General features: G+C 50.5%; 2 protein-coding genes across 2 annotated transcripts in view; one reads left to right on the top strand and one right to left on the bottom strand.

The window, feature by feature from the left end:
- The first annotated feature begins 117 nt into the window (after nt 1–117).
- Nucleotides 118–17,870, top strand: Dao (D-amino acid oxidase). The gene is made up of 11 exons (XM_036172312.1): nt 118–384; nt 4,019–4,218; nt 6,832–6,946; nt 8,117–8,193; nt 9,486–9,551; nt 11,581–11,635; nt 13,020–13,124; nt 13,915–13,997; nt 15,241–15,358; nt 16,212–16,310; nt 17,275–17,870. Exons 2-11 carry the CDS (start codon nt 4,028–4,030, stop codon nt 17,404–17,406), a joined length of 1,041 nt encoding a protein of 346 aa, XP_036028205.1. The 5' UTR covers nt 118–384; nt 4,019–4,027; the 3' UTR covers nt 17,407–17,870.
- Nucleotides 17,871–19,922: 2,052 nt separating this feature from the next.
- The window catches only part of LOC118572352 (SV2 related protein), a 66,904-nt gene continuing 63,329 nt past the window's right edge, over nt 19,923–23,497 (bottom strand). Inside the window, exons 15-16 of the mRNA XM_036171920.1 lie at nt 22,151–22,240; nt 19,923–21,466 (exon numbers count right to left, since the gene is read on the bottom strand). Of these exons, the coding sequence (XP_036027813.1) occupies nt 21,260–21,466; nt 22,151–22,240 (297 nt within the window). The 3' untranslated portion in view covers nt 19,923–21,259. The remainder of the gene's footprint in view (nt 21,467–22,150; nt 22,241–23,497) is intronic.

Raw genomic sequence — 23,497 nt, 5'->3', positions numbered from 1 at the left:
ACCAAGAAAGAGGTGGGGGGGGGGGGCGGGGAAGGCTCATCTCCAGCTGGCCAGGGAGATAGGTCTTCTTGTGCCCATGAACCCCTCCCTCCCCACAGGCCTGTCCACAGGGGCTTGGGATCAGCCAGCAAAGTCAGGCAGCTCACTGGAGCCAGGGGACATGAGGTCCCTTTGCCAGACTGAGTTCTGTCTGGGAGCAGCTCGGTGCCCAGCCCCACCCCTTGCTCTGTGCCCCCTCCACCGCCAAAGACTTTGACCTTGTGTTCCAGTCCTTGCTGGTGGGCAGAGGGCTGAAGTCAACACACCACAGAATCGGGAGCATTCCTGCCAGAACCGAGAACCTGCAACCCCACATCTTTCTTCTCCAGACACCCGGCACGAGAGGTAAGTGGCAGATGTATGCTTGAGCCAGGGGCAGGGGACAGAGCAACATGATGTCTTCCCCAGGTCAACAACTGTGTTTGAGATTGGTGACCAAAAAAAAAAAAGGGACAGGCGAGAAAACGTCCTTCAGAGAGATGGCAGTGTACCCCTGGAGTTAGATGGGAACAGCAGGTTAAGAATGCCACCTCTCCAAGCCTCAGTTTCCCCTGATCTGAAACATGGAATCTTTGTTTGTTTGATTGTTTGTTTTTCAAGACAGGGTCTCTCTGTGTAGCTCTGGGTGTCCTGAAACTAACTCACTCTCTCTCTTCTCTCTCTCTCTCTCTCTCTCTCTCTCTCTTCTTTGCTTTATAGAACTGAAACTCTCTTTGTAGACCAGGCTGGCCTCGAACTCACAGAGATCCGCCTGCCTCTGCCTCCCGAGTGCTGGGATCAAAGGCGTGCACCACCGCAGCCCGGCTCGGAACTCAGAATCTTTGAATAAAGTTCTTTATTATAGTATTGATTAATTGATTTGGTATGGGGGACTCGCACATGCTGCACTCTGCATGGGGAAGCCAAAGGAAAATTCTGGGACTGACTTCTCTTCTTCCGCCATGTGGGTCTCAGGAGTGACAAGCAGGCTGTCAGGTTCAGTGTGTGGCAGGCTCCGTGGCAGGCGCCTTCGCCAGCCGAGCCATCTTGAAGGCTCTGGGATGTGGGACTTTGACTCGATTACAGGGTGGATTTGAGAATTAGAAGGTGGTTGGATATAAAATGCCTGGTGCTGAGCTGAGCCTAATAAACACACCCTAAAGGGGCTTTGTCATCACGCTGGGGAAGGGGGCTTGGTTCTCAATCCATAGGTTGTCCCAACTCAAAGACGAACTGGAAATAGCCACTGCACGAGCCCCATGGTGTAGCCAGGCAGAGCTGACTCCTTGCTTTTCCAAGTCCTTCACGTTCTGCTAAGAGCACGTGATAATCAAAGGCACACACGGCCTTTTCTGATTGCTTTCTAGGGGACAAAGGTTATAAGCAGAGACACAAAAAGGAAAAGTCAGGGCCAGCTGATTGCTGTCTGCTTAAAGATTCACAGAGTGCAGTGAGATACACGCAGGCCGAACTGGATGAGATCTGAGCACGTCCCCCACAGGCCACGGTGGGTGTGGCCGCCAGTTGATCTCCTGTCCTTCAACGTCTGTCCCTGGCTTAGGATGGCAATAAAGGACATCTCCTAGAGCAGCCAGCTGTAAGGATGAAGGGCTTGTGTCTTCCTGATGGTGGGGGTCATGCTTATACTGACTTCGTCGTCTCTCTCTGTCTCTGTCTCTCTCGATAAAGGCAATAGCCCCACTGGTTCATCTTCGAGGATACACACTCCAAGCACTCTAGATTATATATAGTAACTGGCCCAAAACAGGAGCATTGATTGCATCACCAACATAAAAATGTCAGCAACCGCAAGGAAACGGTTGACTTAATAACAGAACTGTGTACCTGCGGGCCCAGAAGTTCATTACTGCAGGCGTGGATGAACTTACCTGAGGCTGGGTCCACGGCTTTCCATAGTCCAGGCTCCAGCTCCTAATAAGGATCGCATGTCTTTATACCACACTCCAATAGCAGCTACCCATGCCAGTGTCAAACGTGATTCATCTCTAGCATGTGCTTCTAAAACAACTGCGTGGGACTCAGAACCTTCCCTCTTCGGGGCAGGCTAGGAGCTACTTTCCCTTATCCAGTCAGGACCAGTGACCCAGTTAGGCTCACACAATCAGTGTGTCAGAGCTAAGTTGAGCTGAGCATGTATGCCCTGCTAATCCAGCACACTATGAGCTTTTGTGTATTGTGTGCTACATAGTGTATGCTGAGTACTATGCACTGAGTACTGTGCTGTATACTAAGTACTGAGTACTGAGTGTTGTATACTAAGTACTATGTACTGAGTACTGAGAGCTGTGTGTTGTGTACTGTGCACTGTGAACTCTGCGCTGAGTACCGTGTACTGTGTGGTGAGTACTGTGTAGTGTGTGCTGTGTACTATGCACTATGTACTGTGCACTATATACTGTGTATTGTGCACCAAGTACTGTGTACTGTGTGCTAAGTACTGTGCTGTTTACTAAGTACTGAGTGCTATATACTAAGTACTGAGTACCAAGTACTGAGTGCTGTGTACTGAGTACTTGTACTGGGTACTGGGTACTATGTACTGAAAGCCCACGAGGTACCATAACAGGAACCACCTCAGAGCCTGGAGTTGAATCCTCAAGGCAGCTGATGAGATTGGAGTAACTCCTGTTTTGCTAATGAAGGGGTCTTGTCTCGGGGGTGCAGAAGGGGGGTAGGAAGTTCTGCTCCTTAAACCCCCAGCACCCAAGTGTGTACTTCAAGCTGCCGCCCTCCGTGTGTGGACTCAGTCCCCAATTTGGCATCAGAATCCCAGCCTTTGTGGCCTGCAGCCATCCCCCTTAGCAAAACTAGGCCGTATTGAGAATGTTCCGCTGTCCAGGGCTCCGGGCCTGTGTTGCCAAGAGCTGGGGTCTGTGGGAGGCCAGCTGAGTGCAAAGAGGCGAAGTTGAGCTTGGCCCTTCCGGACACACACAACCCCCTTGTTCTGCCTCTCGGGAGCTGGCTGAATGATGCAAGGTCAAAAGCTGCTAGGCCTAAAACATCTGATGGTGCAGCCAGCTCAGTACTCCAAGAAAGTCCTATTCCTCTGGCGGAAGAGCAAGTTCTGAGGGCAAACCCTAACATCAGGCATGCTTAAAGCCGCATCGGCTAGCTGGCAGCCTGGCACATAGCAAATGTGTGCTGCATTTAGTTGCATTTGAGTTAAATTCCAACACCACCGCTTGGTGGCGCTGTGTGTGAGGGACTTCAGCTCCCTTCTCTGTAGAGTGGGACTAAAAATAGCAGCCCTGACCTCGGAAGGACTCAGGAGGCTAAGGTATGAGGATGTGTGAGGCTATAGTTATGAGGCAGCAGCATAGTAGTGTTCCCTCAGGATGGGAGCCCCTCCTCTGCACCGACCTGTTTTGCCATTATTGTCAACCCCCGTCCACCCCTGAGGTGTGTCTCACTAGGCTGCAACTTAGTAGCTTGCCCAGGGTTGATGGCTAGCAGGGCTGAGCCAGTACCCCTGACCACTGGACCACCCTGTATACCAGTGTATGGGACCCACCTTAGTGGTGCGGTACCCAGGGGGCCACGGCGATTATCAGCTGAGTGACTTTCGGCAAGTGATTTGCCTCCGCATACCTCCACATTTCTACTTGCAAAACAGGGACATTGAGGATGGAAAGATGGCCAAGAGTATAGAGCATGTGCTGCTCTTCCAGAGGACCCAAGTCCAGGTCTCGGGGCTCACAACCACCTGTCACTCCAGCTCCAGGGGATATGATGCCCTCTTCTGGCCTCCACTGATACTGCACACACACACACACACACACACACACACACACACACACACACAAAGAAAATAATACATTTTAAAAATTGGGAAACTGCCTCTTACATTCTAGAATCTTGTACTCTCAGTCCTCACCCATGGAAGCGACTTGGCAGCGTGTCTGGTACTTTCTAAGCCATCAGGAGCCCACCATGATGGTGGTGAGGACAGTGACCCTCAGTCCACTCTCTCCTCTTTCAGGTTGGTGTGATGCGTGTGGTAGTGATTGGGGCGGGAGTCATTGGACTGTCCACGGCCCTCTGCATTCATGAGCATTACCACCCGAGGCAGCCACTGCACATGAAGATCTACGCAGACCGCTTCACCCCATTCACCACCAGTGATGTGGCTGCGGGCTTCTGGCAGCCCTATCTCTCGGATCCCAGCAACCCACAGGAAGTGTGAGTGGGGGTCCCACGTGGTAGTCTGGGGGCCCATGAAGCTGAGTCCACAGAGGGAACCTTTCATCACAGTCCTCATCACCAAGGTCAAGTCCTTTGTAGAAGCTCTGACCTGACGACAGGTGTTCCAGTGCTGAGGGGTTGGGGGAGAGGGGTGTGGGTTATAAGTCTGAGGTCATTGAGGGCGACATGCGACTCAGATTAAGACATAAACAACCAGGTGAGTGCACCTACCCATCATCCCGTAACTCAGGAAGCAGAGGAAGGGGAAGTCACTGCAAGCTGGAGACTAGCCTGGTCTAAAGTTCTGGGCTAGCCTAGAGTACATAGGGAGACTGTTTTTTGTTTTGTTTTCTTTTTTCTTTTTTGGTGGTTTTTCGAGACAGGGTTTCTCTGTAACAGTCCTGGCTGTCCTGGAACTCGATTTGTAGACCAGGCTGGCCATGAACTCACTGAGATCATCCTGCCTCTGCCTCCCAAGTGCTGGGATTAAAGGCATGTGTCACCACTGCCTGGCTTTGAGACTCTGTATTTTAAAAAAGCAAATATAGAAAGAAAGAAGAACAAAATAATAAGAAATTATGAGCTGGGCAGTGGACACAGCTGTGGTCCCAGATCCTAGGAAAGCCATCTTGGACATTGTTGATCCCATCTAGCAAGAATAAGACCACTACCACAATTTTTGAGCCAAATCTGAAGCAAGCGTTATTAAAATACTGGCCTGGTTCATACCTGGGATTCCCAGAGAATGGCCACATACACTCTGACATACTTCCTGCCTATGTGTGTTCAAGCACATCCTGTGCAGCTAGGGCAACCAACCTTGTTACAGAAGTGAAAACACATGGGTTGTTCATCTTCCATGAAGAGCAACAAAAGTTATCTGTCCTTGGGCAATGGGGTTCACAGGTTAGAGGCATTTCCATTTTATGGATTGCTTAAGCACAGTGATTTAAACTTCAGCACTCAAAGGCATCCCCCACAGGCTAGTCCCTGAAACTGGAGCAAAGAGTGGCTGGGGAGATGGCTCAGAAGGCAAAGCCAGAGAGAGAGAGAGAGAGAGAGAGAGAGAGAGAACACACAGGAAATAAATACACAGTGCTAATGACCATGATGACCCATTCTGCAATGAGTTCTATGTGCTGGGACCTTTGCTGTTCTTCCTTGAGCTGGGTGGCTCTCAATGCTACAGTACTGATGAACCCAGAGAGCCAGAGCACTGAGGATGTTGACTGAAGAAGGTACGGAAGTACGGAAGGCCATGGTGTGTGTTTAGCAGTTGACAGGTGTCAACGACAACCCCACAGTGAATGGCACCACACAGACCCTAAGGCTCACTCCTGCCAAGAAACTTTGAAGCCATGTTTCCCTCAATGGTGTTGCCTCTATCTTTTATCCTCAAACGCAGCCCTCAAGGTCACTTACAAGGATGTCTCCCTTTAAAAAAAAATTTTTTTTTTAGATAGGGTCTCACCATGTAGCTCTGGCACCTTTTATGTAGATCAGGCTGGCCTCGAACTCAGAGATCTGCCTACCTCTGCCTCCTTCTGTGATTTTAAAGGTGTGTGCTCCTACAGATAGCCTTGTTAGCTTCTTGAGGACCTGTAACTTCAGAGAGAACTAGGGACCGACCAGTCACAGAGGCTTCGGCCAGCATACACTGGATGGCCTGACTGGATTGGAGCCAGCTGTGTACCTCAGAAGAGAGACAGCAAGCCAGTGTCTGTCCCACCTCCCACCCCCCAACCTGTTCTCACAATGGGGTTGCTCAGTTCCAGGCTGTACTGTGTGGTTCCCAATTCTCAAAACAGTGTGAGCCCAAGCCCCAGGCATGCTCTTCAGGTGTGCACAATGGGGATGCTTTTCTTCCCGTGTTTCCATCTGGGAAGCCAGGTGTGGGAGAGTTGTTTGGAGCACTGGAGGAGTGAGCCCCATGGATGTCTGGGTTTTGCACACAGCCCTGACAGTCTCACCGCAGTGCGACATAAGCTGATCTTCTCAACAGTTCTGCCCAGGGTGCTGCTGAGTGACCAAGACTCTGGTGCCATTTTGATTAGGAATAAGTTTGGGGTCACAAAGAAAGAGACCAATATTCCACATGAAGTGTCTGGACAAGGCAACCCTTATCTTGATCTAGAGGGTGTGCTCAGAAGACCAAACATACACAGACAGGACATGCATTCGATTTTTATTCTAACTCAAGTGGTGACTGTGTCTTCCCCCCATTGACTGAGGTCCAATCTCTCTCTCTCTCTCTCTCTCTCTCTCTCTCTCTCTCTCTCTCTCTTTGTGGTTTTGTTTTTGTTTTTGATTTTTAAGACAGACGTTCTCTGTGTAGCCCTGGAACTCGCTCTGTAGACCAGGCTGGCCTCAAACTCAGAGATCCACCTGCCTCTGCATCTGGAGTGCTGGCATTCTATTGGGTGATTGAGTCTAAAAAGAATTGGTGTACAGGAAACAAAGGGGAGAGGGGTCTCAGCTCCAGGTCATGGTCAAATTCCTTCAAGGTCTTACAAGATGGGGAGCAAACGAGATTTTAATTCCTTGACCTAAACTCAGGTTTTACAGGAATCGGTAGCAGAGACTCACACGTGCTATTTCTTACCCTTCCAGGGAGTGGAATCAGCAAACCTTCGACTACCTGCTGAACCACATCCACTCTCCAAATGCTGAAAAGATGGGCTTGTCCCTAATCTCAGGCTACAATCTCTTCCGAGAAGAAGTTCCGGTGAGCGGAGAGTCCTTGACCGTGAGGGCAATAATCACTGGCGCAGAGACACTACAGAGCTAGACCACTCTGTGGGTAGAAAGGTTGACTGAGGACCAAACTGCCAAAGCTATCTCTTGGGGTGTACAGGGAGACAGAGAGAAAAGCAAGATGGGAAAAAAGCAAGTAGATTTTTTTGTTTGTTTGTTTGTTTGTTTGTTTTTTCGAGACAGGGTTTCTCTGTGTAGCTTTGGAGGCTGTCCTGGAACTCGCTTTGTAGACCAGGCTGGCCTCAGACTCACAGAGATCCACTTGCCTTTGCCTCCCAAGTGCTGGAAGCAAGTGGATTTTATGTGAGCGGGGTGGGGAACCAGCTGATACAGGCTTCAGGATTGAGTAGGAACTACCTGTCCTTGCCAGAGGTAGCTGACCTTTGAGGGGAGGTGAAGGGAGTTTCCTGGAAGATTAGGAGTGTTCCCTGTTCTGCTTTTCTGGTGAACAGAAACCCACCTCTAGGCTTGTTTAGCCAATAACAATCTATCTACTTACCCCGCCAAAGTCCTCTGTTTAGGACAATTCACCAGCACTGCTGTGTGGGTGGGTAGGTGATTTGGATCTAACAGGGTGCAGATAGGGCTGGGGCCCTGAGCTGGGGGAACATTCAGAGGTCACAGACACAGGTCCAAAGCAGATCTATCTATCTCTATCTATCTATCTATCTCTCTATCCATCCATCCATCCATCCATCCATCCATCCATCTATCTATCTTGGTGGAGTGGAGGACCAGGCTTTGTACGTGCTAGGCAAGTATCTTGTCACTGAGCTACACCCCAGCTTCAGGTCCACTGAGACCCTCTGTCTTTCCCGGACACCCAGACTTTACCCCACCACTCACTCTGATGCTAAGTGGAGTAAGAGGCATAGACTTGAGCCAAATTGTGTGAGCTCAGATCTGAGCTCTACCTCTTAGCTATGAGGCTTTAGACAAGTTACAACCTCTCTAAGGTCATTTGGCCCATCTGTAAGGATGCCCACAGCATGTGCCCCAATGGCTGGTTGTGAGGATCAAACAACAGAGCCAGATTAGTAAATGTTGCCGACTGTCTGTCACTCAGCAAGCATTCTGTGAGTGTCTGTTATCCTGATGGTCAAGTCCACCTATCCCTGTGGGCCCGTCTCTGCTTCCACAGGATCCTTTCTGGAGAAACACAGTTCTGGGATTTCGGAAGCTGACCCCCAGAGAGATGGACATATTCCCTGACTATAGGTAAGATTCCTGTTGTGGGCAAAGACACTGGGGCATGACAATTCAAACAGAACTGTCCAGAAGGAAAGAACAAAAGCACCAATTTGCTATCCCATCTCAGTTCTAGAGCCCTGAGACCCTGTCCTTCTAATGTCCAGCCCCTTCCTGGGGCTCCAGGTACACTGGGCTTTGGGCTGAAATGTCAATCAACTTTGTATCCGTATGATGAAATACTAAACACAAAGCTACCTGTGAAAAAAGGCTTATTTTTAGCTCATGAGAGTCACAATCCAGGAAGCAAAGAGAGGGGACGGTAAGGTCCCACATAAAGGCCACTGATGGCTTAAGGATCTTTTTCTTCTCTCTCTCTCTCTCTCTCTCTCTCTCTCTCTCTCTCTCTTTTTCTTTCTTTTTCGAGGCAAGGTTTCTCTGTAGCTTTGGAGCCTGTCCTGGACTAGCTCTGTAGACCAGGCTGACCTCGAACTCACAGAGATCCACCTGCCTCTGCCTCCTGAATGCTGGGATTACAGGCGTGCACCACCACCGCCCGGCCCTGGTGGCTTAAGGATCTTTTTCTAACCCTAACCTTCTAATCCCATCACCTCAGGGCTACCACCTCAGAGACCAAGCCTGTGCCTATGGCCTTTGAGGGATGTTCAACCTTTAAACTTGTCTTAGTTAGGGCTTCTATTGCTGTGAAGAAACATCATGACCATGGCAACTCCTACAAAGAAAACATTTAATTGAAGTGATGGCTTACAGTTTCAGAGGTTGATTATGGAGAGCATGGCATCGTGCAGGCAGGTGCTGGCTACATCTTGACCAGAAGGCAGTAGGAAGTCGACTGTCACACTGGGTGAAGCTTGAAAAAAAGACCTCAAGGCCCGCCCCCACAGTGACACACTTCCTCCAAATAGATCAGCTCTACTCCAACATGACCACATCTCCTAAGAGTGCCACTCCCTTTGAGGGCCATTTTCTTTCACACCACGACAGGGACATAGCACTCCACATTGTCAAACCACTCTCTCAAATGAGGAAACAGAACTTCAGGGTTAAATGATTTCCCAGGGCCACAGAGCCATGTGACCACACACAGATTCCAGCTCAGCCCGTGAGCTTCCACACTCCTGCCCTCTAGACAGGACGGCATGGTTTGATGAGAAATTCCTCCTTCTACTGAGGTGAACTCCCACCATCACCCCACAAATGCCACCTGGTGGCTCAGCTCTAGCCCCTGGGGACTCACAGAATCATACCAAGCCAACCCTCAAACCGCAGATTCTGACCTCTTTCCCTCGCTCTGACTCTAGCTATGGCTGGTTCAACACAAGCCTGATTTTGGAGGGGAAGAGCTACCTGCCGTGGCTGACTGAGAGGTAAGACCGAAAGCTTCCTTTGAGGACAGGTCCCAGGGACCAAGCTGTGGATGAATAGTCACAGTGCCAAACGCCAAGGCTGAGGAAAATCCCGGGGTGCCGCGTGGGAGCTGTCCCTGGTCCTGATCCCCGCTGTGGGCTGAGGCAATGCTTCTGCATCCTGCAGAGCATCAAGGCATCTGGGCAGATTTTCATTTGTTGTACTTCTTAGCAACATCACGCAAGCCTTCATGCTCATAAAATGGATTGAAATGTGCTTCTAGATAGATTTACATAGTTTGCGTGAATTATCTTTTTAAAAATTTTTCTCTCCCTTTCATTTTTCTCCTCTAACTGCTCCTGTGAGTATCCCTAGAACAATGCGAAGTGATGGAGCCAAGAACAGATGCCCCTGTCTTGTTACTGACCTTTTAATATGGATTGGGTCATGTTCCTCGTTAGCAAACATTAGCTGGGGTGTGGGGGGATCGTGTACATTCCTATTAAAAGAGACTATAGAGTTCCTATATTTTATTAAGATTTTAAAGAACTCTGAAATGAATGGAGACTTTTGTGGTCTGGGAAGATCTTTTAAAATATAGCTTTCAGGATCCTACTCCACACCTGCTGAGTCCTAGGCCCTGGGGCAACGGTCCAGAATTTGGTTTTTGTCTTTGTCTTTTTGAGACAGGGTCTCACTATGCGTGGCCCTGGCTGGCCTGGAATTTTCTATGTAGACCAGGCTGACCCAGAACTCATAGAGACCCACCTATCACTGCTTCCCAAGTGCTGGGATTAATGGAGAGTCGCATTAGTAGGCCCAGAATTTTGTATCAGTTGCCTGGGTGAGTGTAGCTATCAGCCAAACTTGGGAACCATGTCGTGTGAGAGTTTTCCTGAAGAGACACAACACACACACACACACACACACACACACACACACACACACACACACACGTGACTACTCACCCCAGATAGGGAGCCCACAACAGGATCAAAGTCCAACTTGGTGAAACCAATGAATGCATTGTGTTAGTAACAGGAGTTTGGGTGAGGGGTCGTTTACAGGAGTAAGAATGACTCAAAGACACAGCATCACCAAATAGCACAGCCCAGCACGGGTGAAAGCTGACTCCCTGGGGCTCTCCGCTCCTCTCAGAGGCAGCTGCACGTCTGGGAGGATCTCCCCTGGGCTGCTCAGCTGGCCTGAGTCTCCTCCCTTGGCCAGGCACTGATTGTGTAACCTGGGGGGAAGGGCCTCATGAATCTTGTGTTTCATCTTCCCGAGTCATGTGACGTTCATTAACTTCGAGTCTCGGGAGCCTTCCTGCTCCTTCCAGGGAGGGAATGTTAACAAATCCGAGGAAATGGCACCACAACAAACCATTGTGCTGACGCTACTACTCTTGTCCTTGGGACATTGGGACCCCTGACCTGCCTCTTCCCAGGTGTCCCATCGTGAAGAAATTAGGTAGTTAGAACTTCTTCTGAGGGAAACTTCCGGATAGTTATGGTTTCTAGCTCTTTTGATGGATTCTCAGTGCCGGAATCAAACCCAGGGCCTCGCATACTCTAGGCAGACACGCCACCACTGAGTCCTTTGCTGGGACATTCAAAGGGAGGGATGGGTGTCCCCAGGCCCACCGTCTCTGGTGTCATGCTCTGCAAAGGTGCATTTGACACTGGTCCAGCTCTGCCTCTTCTCCCCACAGCCCTGAAGCCTGTCCCTTTTGATATAAAGCACTATGATGACAGCAGAATATAATGAAAGAGGCCTGGGCTTATGTCCCAATCTCTCAGTGCACTGCTCACTCCGTGACTTCTAGGAAGTCCCTTCTCCATCTCTCAGTGAGTGGCTGGGGCCATCCAAGAGAGCCTTGTTTTCAAAAGGATGATTTTCAGGCCACTGGTCCAGTCAGGTGCCCATGAACTAAATGGATACACAGCGGCATCTCGTGGGGCTCTGTCCACAGGAATGTCCCCTGTGCTGCCCTCTAGGAGGGATGTGGCAGAGAAGGGGCTGTTTTGATGATGTCTCTCATCATCCCAGGTTAAAGGAGAGGGGAGTGGAGTTCTTCCATCGGAAGGTGGAGTCTTTCGAAGAGGTAAGCGGCAGGGGTGTGAGGGGATGGACGTGGGGAGAAGGAAGGGAAGATATTTCCTGCTGCTGTGTGCGAGACCCCTTCTTAGACTTTCGGGGTCCCTGCAGGCCTGCCCCAGGCTCTAAGCCTTGTCTCAGTCCCAGGAGGCCTTGGGCATTCTGAGGGGGGAGGTGTCAGTCTGATGTCGGTGGTGAGAAGGGAACCGTGAAATCACAGCGGCCAGACGGGACTGGTTTTGTCTGACCCGGGGTGGGTTTTAGAGTCAGGGTCAGCTCTACTCCAATCCACGGTTCAGACCCTTCCCTGCTTCCCACTGACATGTGGGTTGACATTTCTGCGGCGCCCAGGCACTGGGACCACAGGCACACCATCAGCATGAGCAGTCATGAGATCAGGACGAGCATGTCGATCAGGTCAGCCAGGTGGCTTCATTTAGTCCCAGAATGCAGAGTAATGCTTGGCACAGGCCAAGGTCGGCATCTCCTACTGCTGGTGTTGAGCTCCTGGGGGTCAGGTCTGGCCCTGATGGACACTTGGGCTGACTCTGACACGGCTCCCCTTCCTGGTGGCTGTAAGACAGAACGCACTTAGCAGTTTATGTGTCCATGATGGCCTTGAGGGGAGTCACCAGGGATGGGCTGGAAGCATGGGGGTGCTTACTGTGTCTGACTTGACAAAGGTTTGGGGCATAGGCAGAGCCAAAGCCAGTGTCCTGGCAGAGAGAAGGTAAGAAGATCTTAAAAGGAGTCTGAGGAAGGCTGGAGCCATCTTGGCTTCATAGGAAGTGTTTTTTACGGCATCCTCACAGTAGCCTGTGAACATTATTGTCAGCCTAGTGGTGGTGGCGCACACTTTTAATCCCAGCACTCAGGAGGCAGAGGCAGGTGGATCTCTGTGAGTTCAAGGCCAGCCTGGTCTACAGAGTGAGCTCCAGGACAGACAGGACTACATAAAGAAACCTTGTCTTAGAAAAAAAAAAAGAAAAAAGAAAGAAAGAGAGACAGAGAGACACACACAGAGAGACAGAGAGAAAATTATTTTTTTTAAAGATTATTTATTATGTACACAGAAGAGGGCGCCAGATCTCATTACAGGTGGTTGTGAGCCACCATGTGGGTGCTGGGAATTGAACTCAGGACCTCTGGAAGAGCAGTCAGTGTTCTTAACCTCTGAGCCATCTCTCCAGCTCCAGAGAGAAAATTATTGGCAAATGAGAGTAGAGAGCAGTTGGGCCTCAAGGAGTTAAGGACGTTCCGAACCAAGGTCGCTGGATCTCCAGCACACTTCACCCAGCTCCCCAGGCAGCAGACAGCTGTGGAGTGAGCGTCTGAAGGAGACAGAGCATGGCACAGTCCCCACTCCTCCCTGTCCCTTGTGCTTGCTACAGGTGGCAAGAGGAGGCGCGGATGTGATCATCAACTGCACCGGGGTGTGGGCTGGGGCACTTCAGGCAGACGCCTCGCTGCAGCCAGGCCGGGGCCAGATCATTCAGGTAAGATGCTTCGGTAAACAGAGAGCTGGCCCTGCCTGCTTCCGCCACTCCAAAGCTGGTGGAAGGCGGTGTTGGGCGACTCCAACCTTTGAGGAGGTGACCTATTGAAGAAGTAGGGACCAGTCTACCTCCTGTACCCCAAATGTTCTGTTTTGGAATTTCTTACCCAAAGCAAAGTGTGTGTGGAGATGTTTTCCCAACGTGAGAGCCATAGCACAGGCCTGAGTTATTAAGAAAACAGCGAACCTTTATGAAGTGCTTATCAAGGGCCAGATTTGCACCTAAGCACTTGACAGAGTTGATCATTTAGTCCTTGCCACAGCCCTCTGAGATGGTCCTATCATATCACACGGCTACTTAGCTGGAGCACAGAGGTGTCAAGTAACAAGTGCAAGAATGCACAGCAGAAAATAGTGAGACTGGGATTAGAACCCAGGTTAAGTGGTCTGTGGGTGTCACCATTGTCCCATGCTTCTCATGATGCATGGGGACATATATGTACATGCTTGCCTATTTGTGGGCACACCAATGGGTGTGGCCACATGCACATGTGCACTTATATGTGTGCGAGTGTGTGTGTGTTCCTTGTGGGGTTGATGTGCGGCGTGTGTGTTTGCTCCTCTGAGCTAAGGTTTTTCTATAGACGTGTGGTGAGGACATGGGACACTCCAGGGAACAAGGGGAACTGTCTGTCAGGGGGTCCTCGTACAGTTCTGGGGAATGAGGGGAGCAAACAAAACGGGACCCCTAGTCTCGCTCCCTGATGAGAGTGTCTGCCTTGAATCAACAGGTGGAGGCCCCTTGGATGAAGCATTACATCCTCACCCATGACCCAGCCCTCGGCATCTACAACTCCCCGTACATCATCCCAGGGTAAATTTCTGACTGATCTAAGGTCATAGAGGGGACACTTTCATGGCCTCTTAACACTCCATCCACCTGCCCAGTGTTTCTCCTCCAGGTTTTCTTTCTTTCTTTCTGTCTTTCTTTCTGTCTTTCTTTCTTTCTTTCTTTCTTCCTTTCTTCCTTCCTTCCTTCCTTCCTCCCTCCCTCCCTCCTTCCTTCCTTTCTTTCTTTCAGTTTTGTTTTTTTTTTTTTTGATATACAGTTTCTCTGTGTTGTTTTGGTGCCTGTCCTAGATCTCGCTCTGTAGACCAGGCTGGCCTTGAACTCTTAGAGATCCACCTGGCTCTGCCTCCCAAGTGCTGGGATTAAAGGCATGCACCACCACTGCCCGGCTTTTCTTCCAGGTTTTATACATGGGCTTGGGCAATGAAATCCCCAGGATGATGGGATTCAGCCTTGACTGGACCTTACCTTGAGCATCCCTTTTGGTGGCAGTGGTGTAGAACCAGGACAAAGATCCTGGATACACAGGACATGACACCGAAGGTGGTTGGGATGGCCCCAGAGGGAGCGGGCAGAGCAACGGTGTTGACAGTGTTGATAATGTTGACCTTGGAGGTGATGGCATCTATGGGGCAGTGTTGACAGGTTGGCAGGGCTATTGGTGTTGAATGACAGTCACGTGGTTATTGATGGGGAAAGATGGTGCTGATGCGGACTTTGACAGGCGTAGGGTGTCAAAGTGTTGATGTTAAAGAGATCAGCGTTGTTGATGGTGCTGATGGTGGTGGAGGGTGAATGATGGAGATGATGATTTCCAAGGCAGTGAGTGGTGTGGCAGGGCTGGATGCCTTGTGGGTGATTTTATTGGCATGGTGGAGATGGCAATGTCATGGTGATGTTGCTTTGGTAGGATACAGGGTGACTGGGTTGGTGTGGATGACGCTGCTGGTCCTGTGCTGCTGTATCTGTCTTTCCATGAGTTCTGGGGGTCTGAACTCAGGTCCTCACTGCTGTGCTGCAAATCCTTTGCCCCCTGAGCATCTCCGTCGCTGATGGAGATGATGGTACTGTGGGCAATGATGGTGCCAGGGATGGGTGGCACAGTGGGTTGATGGAGATCACAGTGGCAGTGGAACATGTTGAGCAGAGATGGCAATGTTGACAGGAGTGGCCGACTCAGTGGAGACAATCGTGAGGGAGAAGGAGAGGAGAGAGATGCCTCCCTCGGCCAGGCTTCATTTTCCTTAGAACTCTTGTTTTGATCTAGGTTCAAGACAGTTACTCTTGGAGGCGTCTTCCAGCTAGGGAACTGGAGTGAATTAAACAGCGTCCATGACCACAACACCATTTGGAAGAGCTGCTGCAAACTGGAGCCCACCCTGGAGGTGAGGGGTGTCAGTGCCCTAGACCAGGGCAGCTTGGTCCTGATGGGGGGATATCTCTATCGGGATAAGTGGGCAAGTTAGCCCCAGAGAGAGACCAGAGTCCACAGCAGCATTTGACAGTGTTCAGAAAAGTCCTCCCTATGCGCTAATGACACCTAATTGGTCCTGAGAATGTCCTTCATAGGGTGGCAACTTAGTGTTTTCACAGAGAGTGGGTGTCCTTGATTCCCCACTTTCATATTTGCCTGATCACGGTGATGCTGACGAGATAGATGGGAGGCAGTGTTGGGGTTGGCGGTGTCAGAGCTTCAGTGGTAGTGCCATGATGGGAACCGTTGGTTACACCAAGACAGTGGTGGGTGGTCATTGTGGTCATTGATATAGATAAACTAATATGAGGTGGCAGATGGTAAAGGAGATGGCTCAGGGGACAGAGGACTTGCGGCATAGCAGAGTCCAGGTCCCCAGAGCTCCTGAGAAGACAGATACAGCTGCACACATCTGTCTGTAATCTGCTCCTGTGCTGACTTGGAAGGTGGAGATTCCTCAGGGTTGTGAGTCAGCTAGCCTAGCACATGGAGCAATGAACAGATCTTGTTTCAAACAAGGTGGAAGGTGAGGATTGATACCTAAGATTGTGTTCTGACCTCCATGGTGGCATGCATGCACATCACACACACACACACACACACACACACACACACACACAGGAAGAAGGGGGCAGCAACTGATAACATGTGGCCAAACAGCGAGGTGACTAATGAAGGGGTGGTGCTAAGGTTCTAACAGCTAACTGTTAGAATGTCAACAGAGAAAACCATCTAGGTAAGTTGCCAGCATTTTTTCTCCCCAGAATGCAAGAATCGTTGGAGAACTCACTGGCTTCCGGCCAGTCCGGCCTCAGGTTCGGCTAGAAAGAGAACAGCTTCATTTTGGATCTTCAAGTGCAGAGGTGTGTTGAGTCAAGGGAAGTGATGCCGCCCTAACTCCAACAACAACCCTACCATTTCCCAGGAAAAGCCACTGACTGACTGAGATCAGGTGGTGGCCACCCCCTCCCATAAATGGGGACACTGGGACGAGATGGGGAAGGACTGAGTAGAGAGAAATGGTATTTTAGTCAAGTGGCAAGACAGACTCATGACCTTCCCTAGTCTACCCTGAAGCTCTTTGGACAGGAACAGCTTTCTCTGTCCTCCTGAGAAAAAAAACAGGACTTCCGTTGGTGATGTCATCTTGCTTAAGTCAGACCACTGGTGACCGGCGGGACTGTGTATAACTTGAACCTGACTTGAGACATTTCTAGGATGCCCACTTTGTGGCTGTACTATTTATTATCTTTCATGGGGGTGGGGGTGGAGGGTGGGAGCTGAGAGCATTAAATCCATTGGTTACTCTGTGCCAAAGACACTGAGCTGAGCAAGTGTAGGCTGGAAGCGACTCCTGTACCAAGATTGGCGTTCTCCTCTTAGATCGGGGCGTGTGGAGGGTATGTGTGTGAACATTGTGTGCATGTAGACAGAGGGGCACAAATGTAGGTGAGTGTGTAGCGATGATTGGGTGCTCGCATGGAGGGGACGCATATGTCTCTACAGAGCTGTGTGAGTGCGTGTGTAACAATGATGAAGGGAATGATGTAGCAGATGTCCCTGACTTCAGGGTTTCACGGTTCTTCATCTCGTGTGCTAGGGGATGAAGCAAGAGTCTAGGGTACCATCCTATCCCTCCTCAAATACTTTCCCTTAAGCTGGTCTTAGGCCCGGCCCAACATCCCAGTAACACACTGATGGAGCTCATGGTATCAGGTTTCACCGAGGCTCTTTAGAAAGTTCCCGGTCTTCCAGTGTAGCCAAGCTTTTCTGAGCACTCTTTGATGTCCCTTCTGTACCTGGCCACCATCTTTCTTGCTTCCCCAGGTCATCCACAACTATGGTCATGGAGGCTATGGGCTCACGATTCACTGGGGTTGTGCCATGGAGGCAGCCAACCTCTTTGGAAAAATTCTAGAGGAGAAGAAGTTGTCCAGAATGCCGCCATCCCACCTCTGAGGACGCAAGTGACCACCATTTGCCCCATGAGAACACCCCAGTGCCATACAGCCAATTAAGTGACACTCTCTCCTTGATGATTTTGCAGTCCCCACTCCCCAGCGTTCTTAGGCAAAGATGTGAGGAAATGCTGATGCCCCACTCATCCATCATGGCCTGGTCCTTCCCATGTATCCCATCTGGTAAAGCATCTGCAGGGATCCTGGCTGCTCCCAAATTAGTCTACATGAGCCAGGCAAGGTCTAAGATCATGTAGCAATCCTGTTCTCATAACAGGACAATGAATGGTATGACAACTGGTTGTACTGGGTGGCAGGGTCTGCGCTCAGTCCATTAGGAGTGGTCTGGAAACTTTTGCTTAGAACTCTGATGAGTGGTTTGCTGCACATTTGATGTCTACCTGTAGTAATGGGGGTGTGGGGGGGGGCTCCCGCCCTCGGCACTCCATTGGACAACATTATTAAAACACTCTTTGGATATCCAAACTCTCTTCAGGGTTGGTCCTAAGACATGTTTTCCTCTCCTCACCACCACAAGGGGCGTCCCTGTGGTCTTGAGGAGACTTGATCTAGGTTGTATGTGTATGTGTGAGGGTGAGGGAAAGAGGGGAGAACATAGCTGAGGACCTTGAGCATGCAAGGTAAGTGCTCCACCACTGAACCCAGAGTGGAGCCCATCCTCTTGAGACCTGAAATCAGAGAGAAGTGAACAACCTTGGTACATTGAATAACCTTTTTTTTTTTTTTTTAAACGTTTGTTAATCTGTCGTGTCCATGTGTGTGGGTGTGAGCATCCATGGTCATGATGTCCTGGGGTCAGAGGACAGCCTGTAGCGGTCAGTTCTCCCCTTCTACCCTGTGTGTTCCAGAGATCGAATTCAGGGCATCAGGCTTGGCAGCAAGCACCTTTACCCACTGCATCAGCTCACCAGCCTACTGAACATCTGTTGACATTTTTTGAAATACTTTCTCATGTGGAGAGAAACAGATGATATCCCTACTAACAAACAGGGCGTCTATAACAGGGTGGCTTCAAATCAGACCCCAGCCCTACTGCTCTGGGTCCAGTGCGTTTCTGAGGCATGGAGGCTCTGTGGCAGTCCTTGCACCGTTCAAAAATACTGATCTTTTTTTTTTTTTTTAAGTTTATTCTATTTATTGGTTGTGTATGTGTGGTGAAAGGTCTTAAGTCAGGGTTTCTATGTAGCTAGGGTTGGACTTGAACTCACGATCTTCCTGCTTCTGCTTCCCAGGTATTAGTGTGTGGAATCATGCCCAGGTAAAGCAGAATCTGTCACTCCCTCCCTCTGTCCCTCCCTGTCTCTCTCTCTCTGTGTTTCCCTCACTTTGTCACTCTGCTGTGTGTGTGTGTGCACATGTGCATGAGAGAGAGAGAGAGAGAGAGAGAGAGAGAGAGAGAGAGAGAGAGCGAGCTCGAATATGTGCATATGTGAGTGTTTTGCTTTTGAGGGGGTCTCAGGAAGGCTCAAACTCACTATGTAACTGAGGATAACCTTGAGCTTCTGAACCCCCTGCTTCCCCCTCCCAAGTGCTGGGATTACAAGTGTGTACTTAACTTTAAACTCAAAAAAAAAAAAAAAAAAAATTCAAGAGGCCAGGCAGTGATGGCGCAGGCCTTTAACCCCAGCACTTGGGAGGCAGAGGTAGGGCTCTGTGAATTCAAGGCCAACATGGTCTACAGATCTAGTTCTAGGACAGCCAGGGCTACACAGAGAAACCCTGTCTTGAAAAACCAAAAAGAAAAACAAAACAAAACAAAAAACCACTTCAAGAGTTACTTTTTCTCCCTTGGATAGAAACTCCAACTCTCTTCATTGTAACACTCCTGGAAAACACTCCTGCCCCGACTCACTGCTTCCTCCTCACTGGAGCTGGGTTATTTGAGGATGAAGAAGTGAAAATGACCAGTTGGAGAGAGGGAGGGAGGGAGGGCAAGAAAGGAAGAGGAAGGGAAGGGGAGGGGGAAAGGATGGGAGAGGGGAAGGGAGGGCAGGAGAGGGGAGGGGAGGCAAAGTGCAGGCTGCCAATTGTTACTCAGGAGAGCTGAGCTGCCCAGAAATACTTCAAGAAATTCAAGATTCAAGGAAATGTGGCTGAGCTGGGCAGTGGTGGTACACTAGGGAGTCTGAGACAGGAAGATCAAGGGAATGGGGCTAGCCTGGGCTACACTGCAAAAATCTGTCTCAATTATCAACAACAACAACAACAATAATAAAAATAAAACAATAACCACAACAAATGAAAACAGGACTGTAAGGACACAGTTGAAGAGTTGGACGCCAAACTGTCTCCATGAAGAGGCCGCTGTGTCCTCCCCTCCTATTGACACTGTCATCTCCATCAAACTCAAGGTCCCGATTCTGCCCGCCCAGCAGGTGACTGCGCCTCACAGGAGAGGAGACTATGTCAAAGCACTTCCTTGGATGGACCAAGTTAGCCGACGTGGGAGTGGACTGTCACTAGAGCGCTGTCACCAATGACCAGACGTAGGTCCTGTCATGTCCGTCACCAACGTTTTAATAAGAGATGAATGCACAACGCACATTCGGCTTCCTTGCAGTGTGTGCATCGAGCCGTGGGCCGGTTTCCTCTGGCCTTGGATGGGGCCTGGCGGTTTCCTTCCTTCCTCCCTCCCCCAGAGCGGTTCCTCCCTGAACCTCGGGAGAAGGCTCGTGTGTTGTGTGTTTTGGAATCTGGGAGTACACGAGGACTAACAAGACCTCCCTTGGGTCCTTCCTCCCGAGGCCAAGACAATGGCTTTCCCCTTCCCCTCTGACATGGACTTTTCTGATCCTTGTGCCAAGGCATCCTCCCAGAACCCACCTCCGTAGGGCCAGCACTGCCCTTGACAGACAGGGCATGAGAGAAAGCAGACCCAGAAGGAGCAGTGGGCTTCTGGTCCCAAGAATGAGTGGCCTGCAGCAGGTGCTTCACCCGGAGACCCCTCAGCCTGTACAGCTGTCTTCACACAGCACGGTCCTGAAGCCTGAGTGAACTGGGACTCACCATTCAGTAGGGCTGAAGAGGGAGCCAGAACAGAGGGCCCAGAAAGCCCCTTGCTGCTTCAGCAGAGACTGGCTTTGGGCTTAAGTCTCCCCTCGGCCTCAGTTTCCAATTTCTAGGTTGGGGAACGAGGTAACAGCTTTCTGAGACGATCCCCTGGTGGGCACCTAGCTCTCCCCAGAGACATAATAGGACCCTCTGCAGCCAGAGATAGCAACTCCAGAGGGAGGGGGCCAGGTGGGGGCTGCTTGGCTCGAATCAGATGCACATTTATCTGCCAGTTTCCACCCGTGGGTGGCAGGCCCCAGAGAGACATCTAGAAGGACCCAGCCAAGGAAGCAGTGGGCGTCTCTGGCTCCATAAAGGCTGCTTGGGCCAGACACTAGCTCACCTTAATTCCAAAGAAAGCCTGGGGCCAGGGAGCAGAAGAAACCTACTGGACAAAATGGCAGGTGTCACAGGGGTCTGGGCCCGGACTGTATCTACGGTGCTCTATGGGTGGTGGCTCCCCAAGGGTATGACTATATGACATCTGCTCAGCTGGCCCTGAGCATCCTGGGACCCTCCCACAGTAGCAGTTTCCCCATGCAGATGCACAGTGATGTACAAACCTTCCCCCACCACAGAGAACCCCCTGGAGTGAATGCCACCCCGTCTCCCCGGGGTGGGTGACCCTCGATGAACATGGCCAAACACAGCTAAGACACAAAACCCTGATGGTCCACATTACCCCCTTGGGTAAGTTCTTGATGTCGGCAGTGACCATAAGTGGCCTGGCCGGGCTCTGCCAGCTCCCTAACCTCAAAGACCAGCTCAACCCCCAGGGGTCATCATTCCTGAGAGCCAGAGTTTGACCTGGGGACAGCCACACTGCTGGTCCCTCGACCAACCATCTCCTGGCCCCACTCCCGGTGGCTGGACTCCTGCAGTCCTCGGCCTTTGGTCTCGATGGGCAGAAAGCAGGAGGCCACGGCAGCCAGGAGGCAGCATCCGCTGTAGACAGCCAAGGTCAGGTACACAGACGATTCCAGCATCACCTAGGGAGGGAGAGGGAGGTGGAGAACATCTCAGAGCTGCAGGCCAGCCATATGACTGACAGCAAGCACTTCGCCCCTGTTTCACATACAGGAGACTGAGGCTCAAGAGGATAGACAAGCCACCAGGTATGGTGATGCACATTTCTAACCCTAGCACTGAGAAGCTGAAGCAGGAAAACTGTGTGAGTTCAAGGCCAGCCTGGGCTAAAGAGTAAGACAACAGATAGCCTAAGGAGCATATTTAAGCTTATATAATGAGGATAGGGCTGAGATTTGAACTCAGTCCCATTAGTCTTAAGATTCTGGGGCTGGAGAGATGGCTCAGAGGTTAAGAGCACTGGCTGCTCTTCCAGAGGTCCTGGGTTCAATTCCCAGCACCCACGTGGTGGCTCACAACCATCTAGAATGAGATCTGCCGCCCTTTTCTGGCCTGCAGGCATACATGCAGGCAGAACACTGTATATACATAATAAATAAATTTAAAAAAAAAGATTCTGTACACTGGCCTGGCTGTGGTGGCGCATGCCTTTAATCCCAGCACTCAGGAGGGTAGGGGCAAGAGGATCCTGAGGCTAAGATAGTCCCAGATTGACAGTAAGACCGTGGGTTAAAAAACCAAAACCAACCAAACAAGACTATAGTCACCGCTAGCCACCTCCTGGTCTGTACTGGGACAACACTTGCCTGAGCAATGAACGGAGTTATGAGGGCGCCCACTCTCGCCATGCCGCTGCAGGTACCCAGGCCCAGTGCCCTCGTCGCCGTGGGGTACACCTGGAACATCAGTGTGTCAGCCAGATGTCATGGGGAATGCAGAGATCCCTCAGCCCTTCCCACTCAGGATAGACAGGCCAACTCCCCTGGGCAGGATGGGAAATGGGCAAAGGAGGTAGGAGGTTCCCCCAAGTCAGAGAGCACAATGTTGGCCACGAACAGGAGCCCATTTACCTCTTTGTTTTACACTGTGGGGAGGTACTCCACAATTGGATTTTCTAGTTAACAACGGTGGGGTGTGTGTGTGTGTATGTGGACAGAGTGTTTGCTGGGCATGGTGAGGCCCTGGGTTTCATCCCAGTATAGTGGAAAAAGCTATGCATACAGTTCAGTAGGAAGCACTGGACACCATGTATAATACACAATACACACACATAATTACTGATGATACGTAGATGTCTAGCACATGGCTGGTACTTCATATAGAAGGAAGAAGGGGTTAATTAATACTACGGTTCTGTTTTTCTCTGCTGGAGAGCTTTAAGAGTTCCAAGCTGAACTCGGCAATGACCGCTCTCCTGCAGGTGCTGTGACCTGTACTTATTTCAGCCACACTGCATGAACCTTCTGCTCCTCCCAAGCTATTGGAAGCGGGACACAGATGGAGTGTACTGCACCCCAAGACACTTCTGCATGTGCCGTTTTTAGTGGCTTCATTCTGTTGGAAAAGCCATTGGCCCTCTCCCAAACCTGTGTCTGGTTTTCTACACTAGTTTTGTTTATTTGTTTCTTATTTTGTTGTCTGAGCGTGTGTTTGGATGGATGACTGCCATGTGTGTGTGTGTGTGTGTGTGTGTGTGTGTGTGTGTGTGTGTCCCCTTAGAGGCCAGAAGAGGGTGTTGGAGGTCCCCAGAGCTGGAGTTAGAGGCAATTGAGAGCTGCCCAATGTAGGGGCTGGGAACCAAGTTTAGGTCCTCTGGAAGACCAGTGTGTGCTCTTAACCACTGAGGTGTCTCTCCAGCTCCTAGTCTGGGTTTTCACAGGCTACACAGACACCTACCACCTGGGATTGTCATCTATTCAATTAGTTCTTCAGGGTCACCAATGGCCAGCTGGCTGAAGTTTAGCTGGGTTTAGAGAACGTAAAAGTTTTTAAAAATATGTTTTTGTTTTATTTTGTTTTTCTCTCTCTCTCTCTTTTTAACAGTACTGGGGGTCAAATCCAGGACCTCCATCACTTTAACATCGAGCTGCATGTCCATCTCCCACACATTGCAGAATGTTGTCCCCAGGAAGGGAGGATGTGGGCGCCACCCC

The sequence above is a fragment of the Onychomys torridus genome, chromosome 22 (genome assembly GCF_903995425.1).
Source record: "Onychomys torridus chromosome 22, mOncTor1.1, whole genome shotgun sequence".
NCBI classification, from domain to species: Eukaryota; Metazoa; Chordata; class Mammalia; order Rodentia; family Cricetidae; genus Onychomys; species Onychomys torridus.
Note: the sequence above shows the minus strand (reverse complement) of the source record. Positions and strands in the feature narration are given on the sequence as shown.

What these genes read in the sequence shown, in the direction of transcription:
- Dao (XM_036172312.1), top strand. Translation starts at nt 4,028, where the DNA reads ATGCGTGTGGTAGTGATTGGGGCGGGAGTCATTGGACTGTCCACGGCC. An exon ending in GCCGGGGCCAGATCATTCAG is followed by an intron (nt 13,125 to 13,914) that starts GTAAGATGCTTC and finishes TTGAATCAACAG; the next exon opens with GTGGAGGCCCCTTGGATGAA. An exon ending in TTGGATCTTCAAGTGCAGAG is followed by an intron (nt 16,311 to 17,274) that starts GTGTGTTGAGTC and finishes TTGCTTCCCCAG; the next exon opens with GTCATCCACAACTATGGTCA.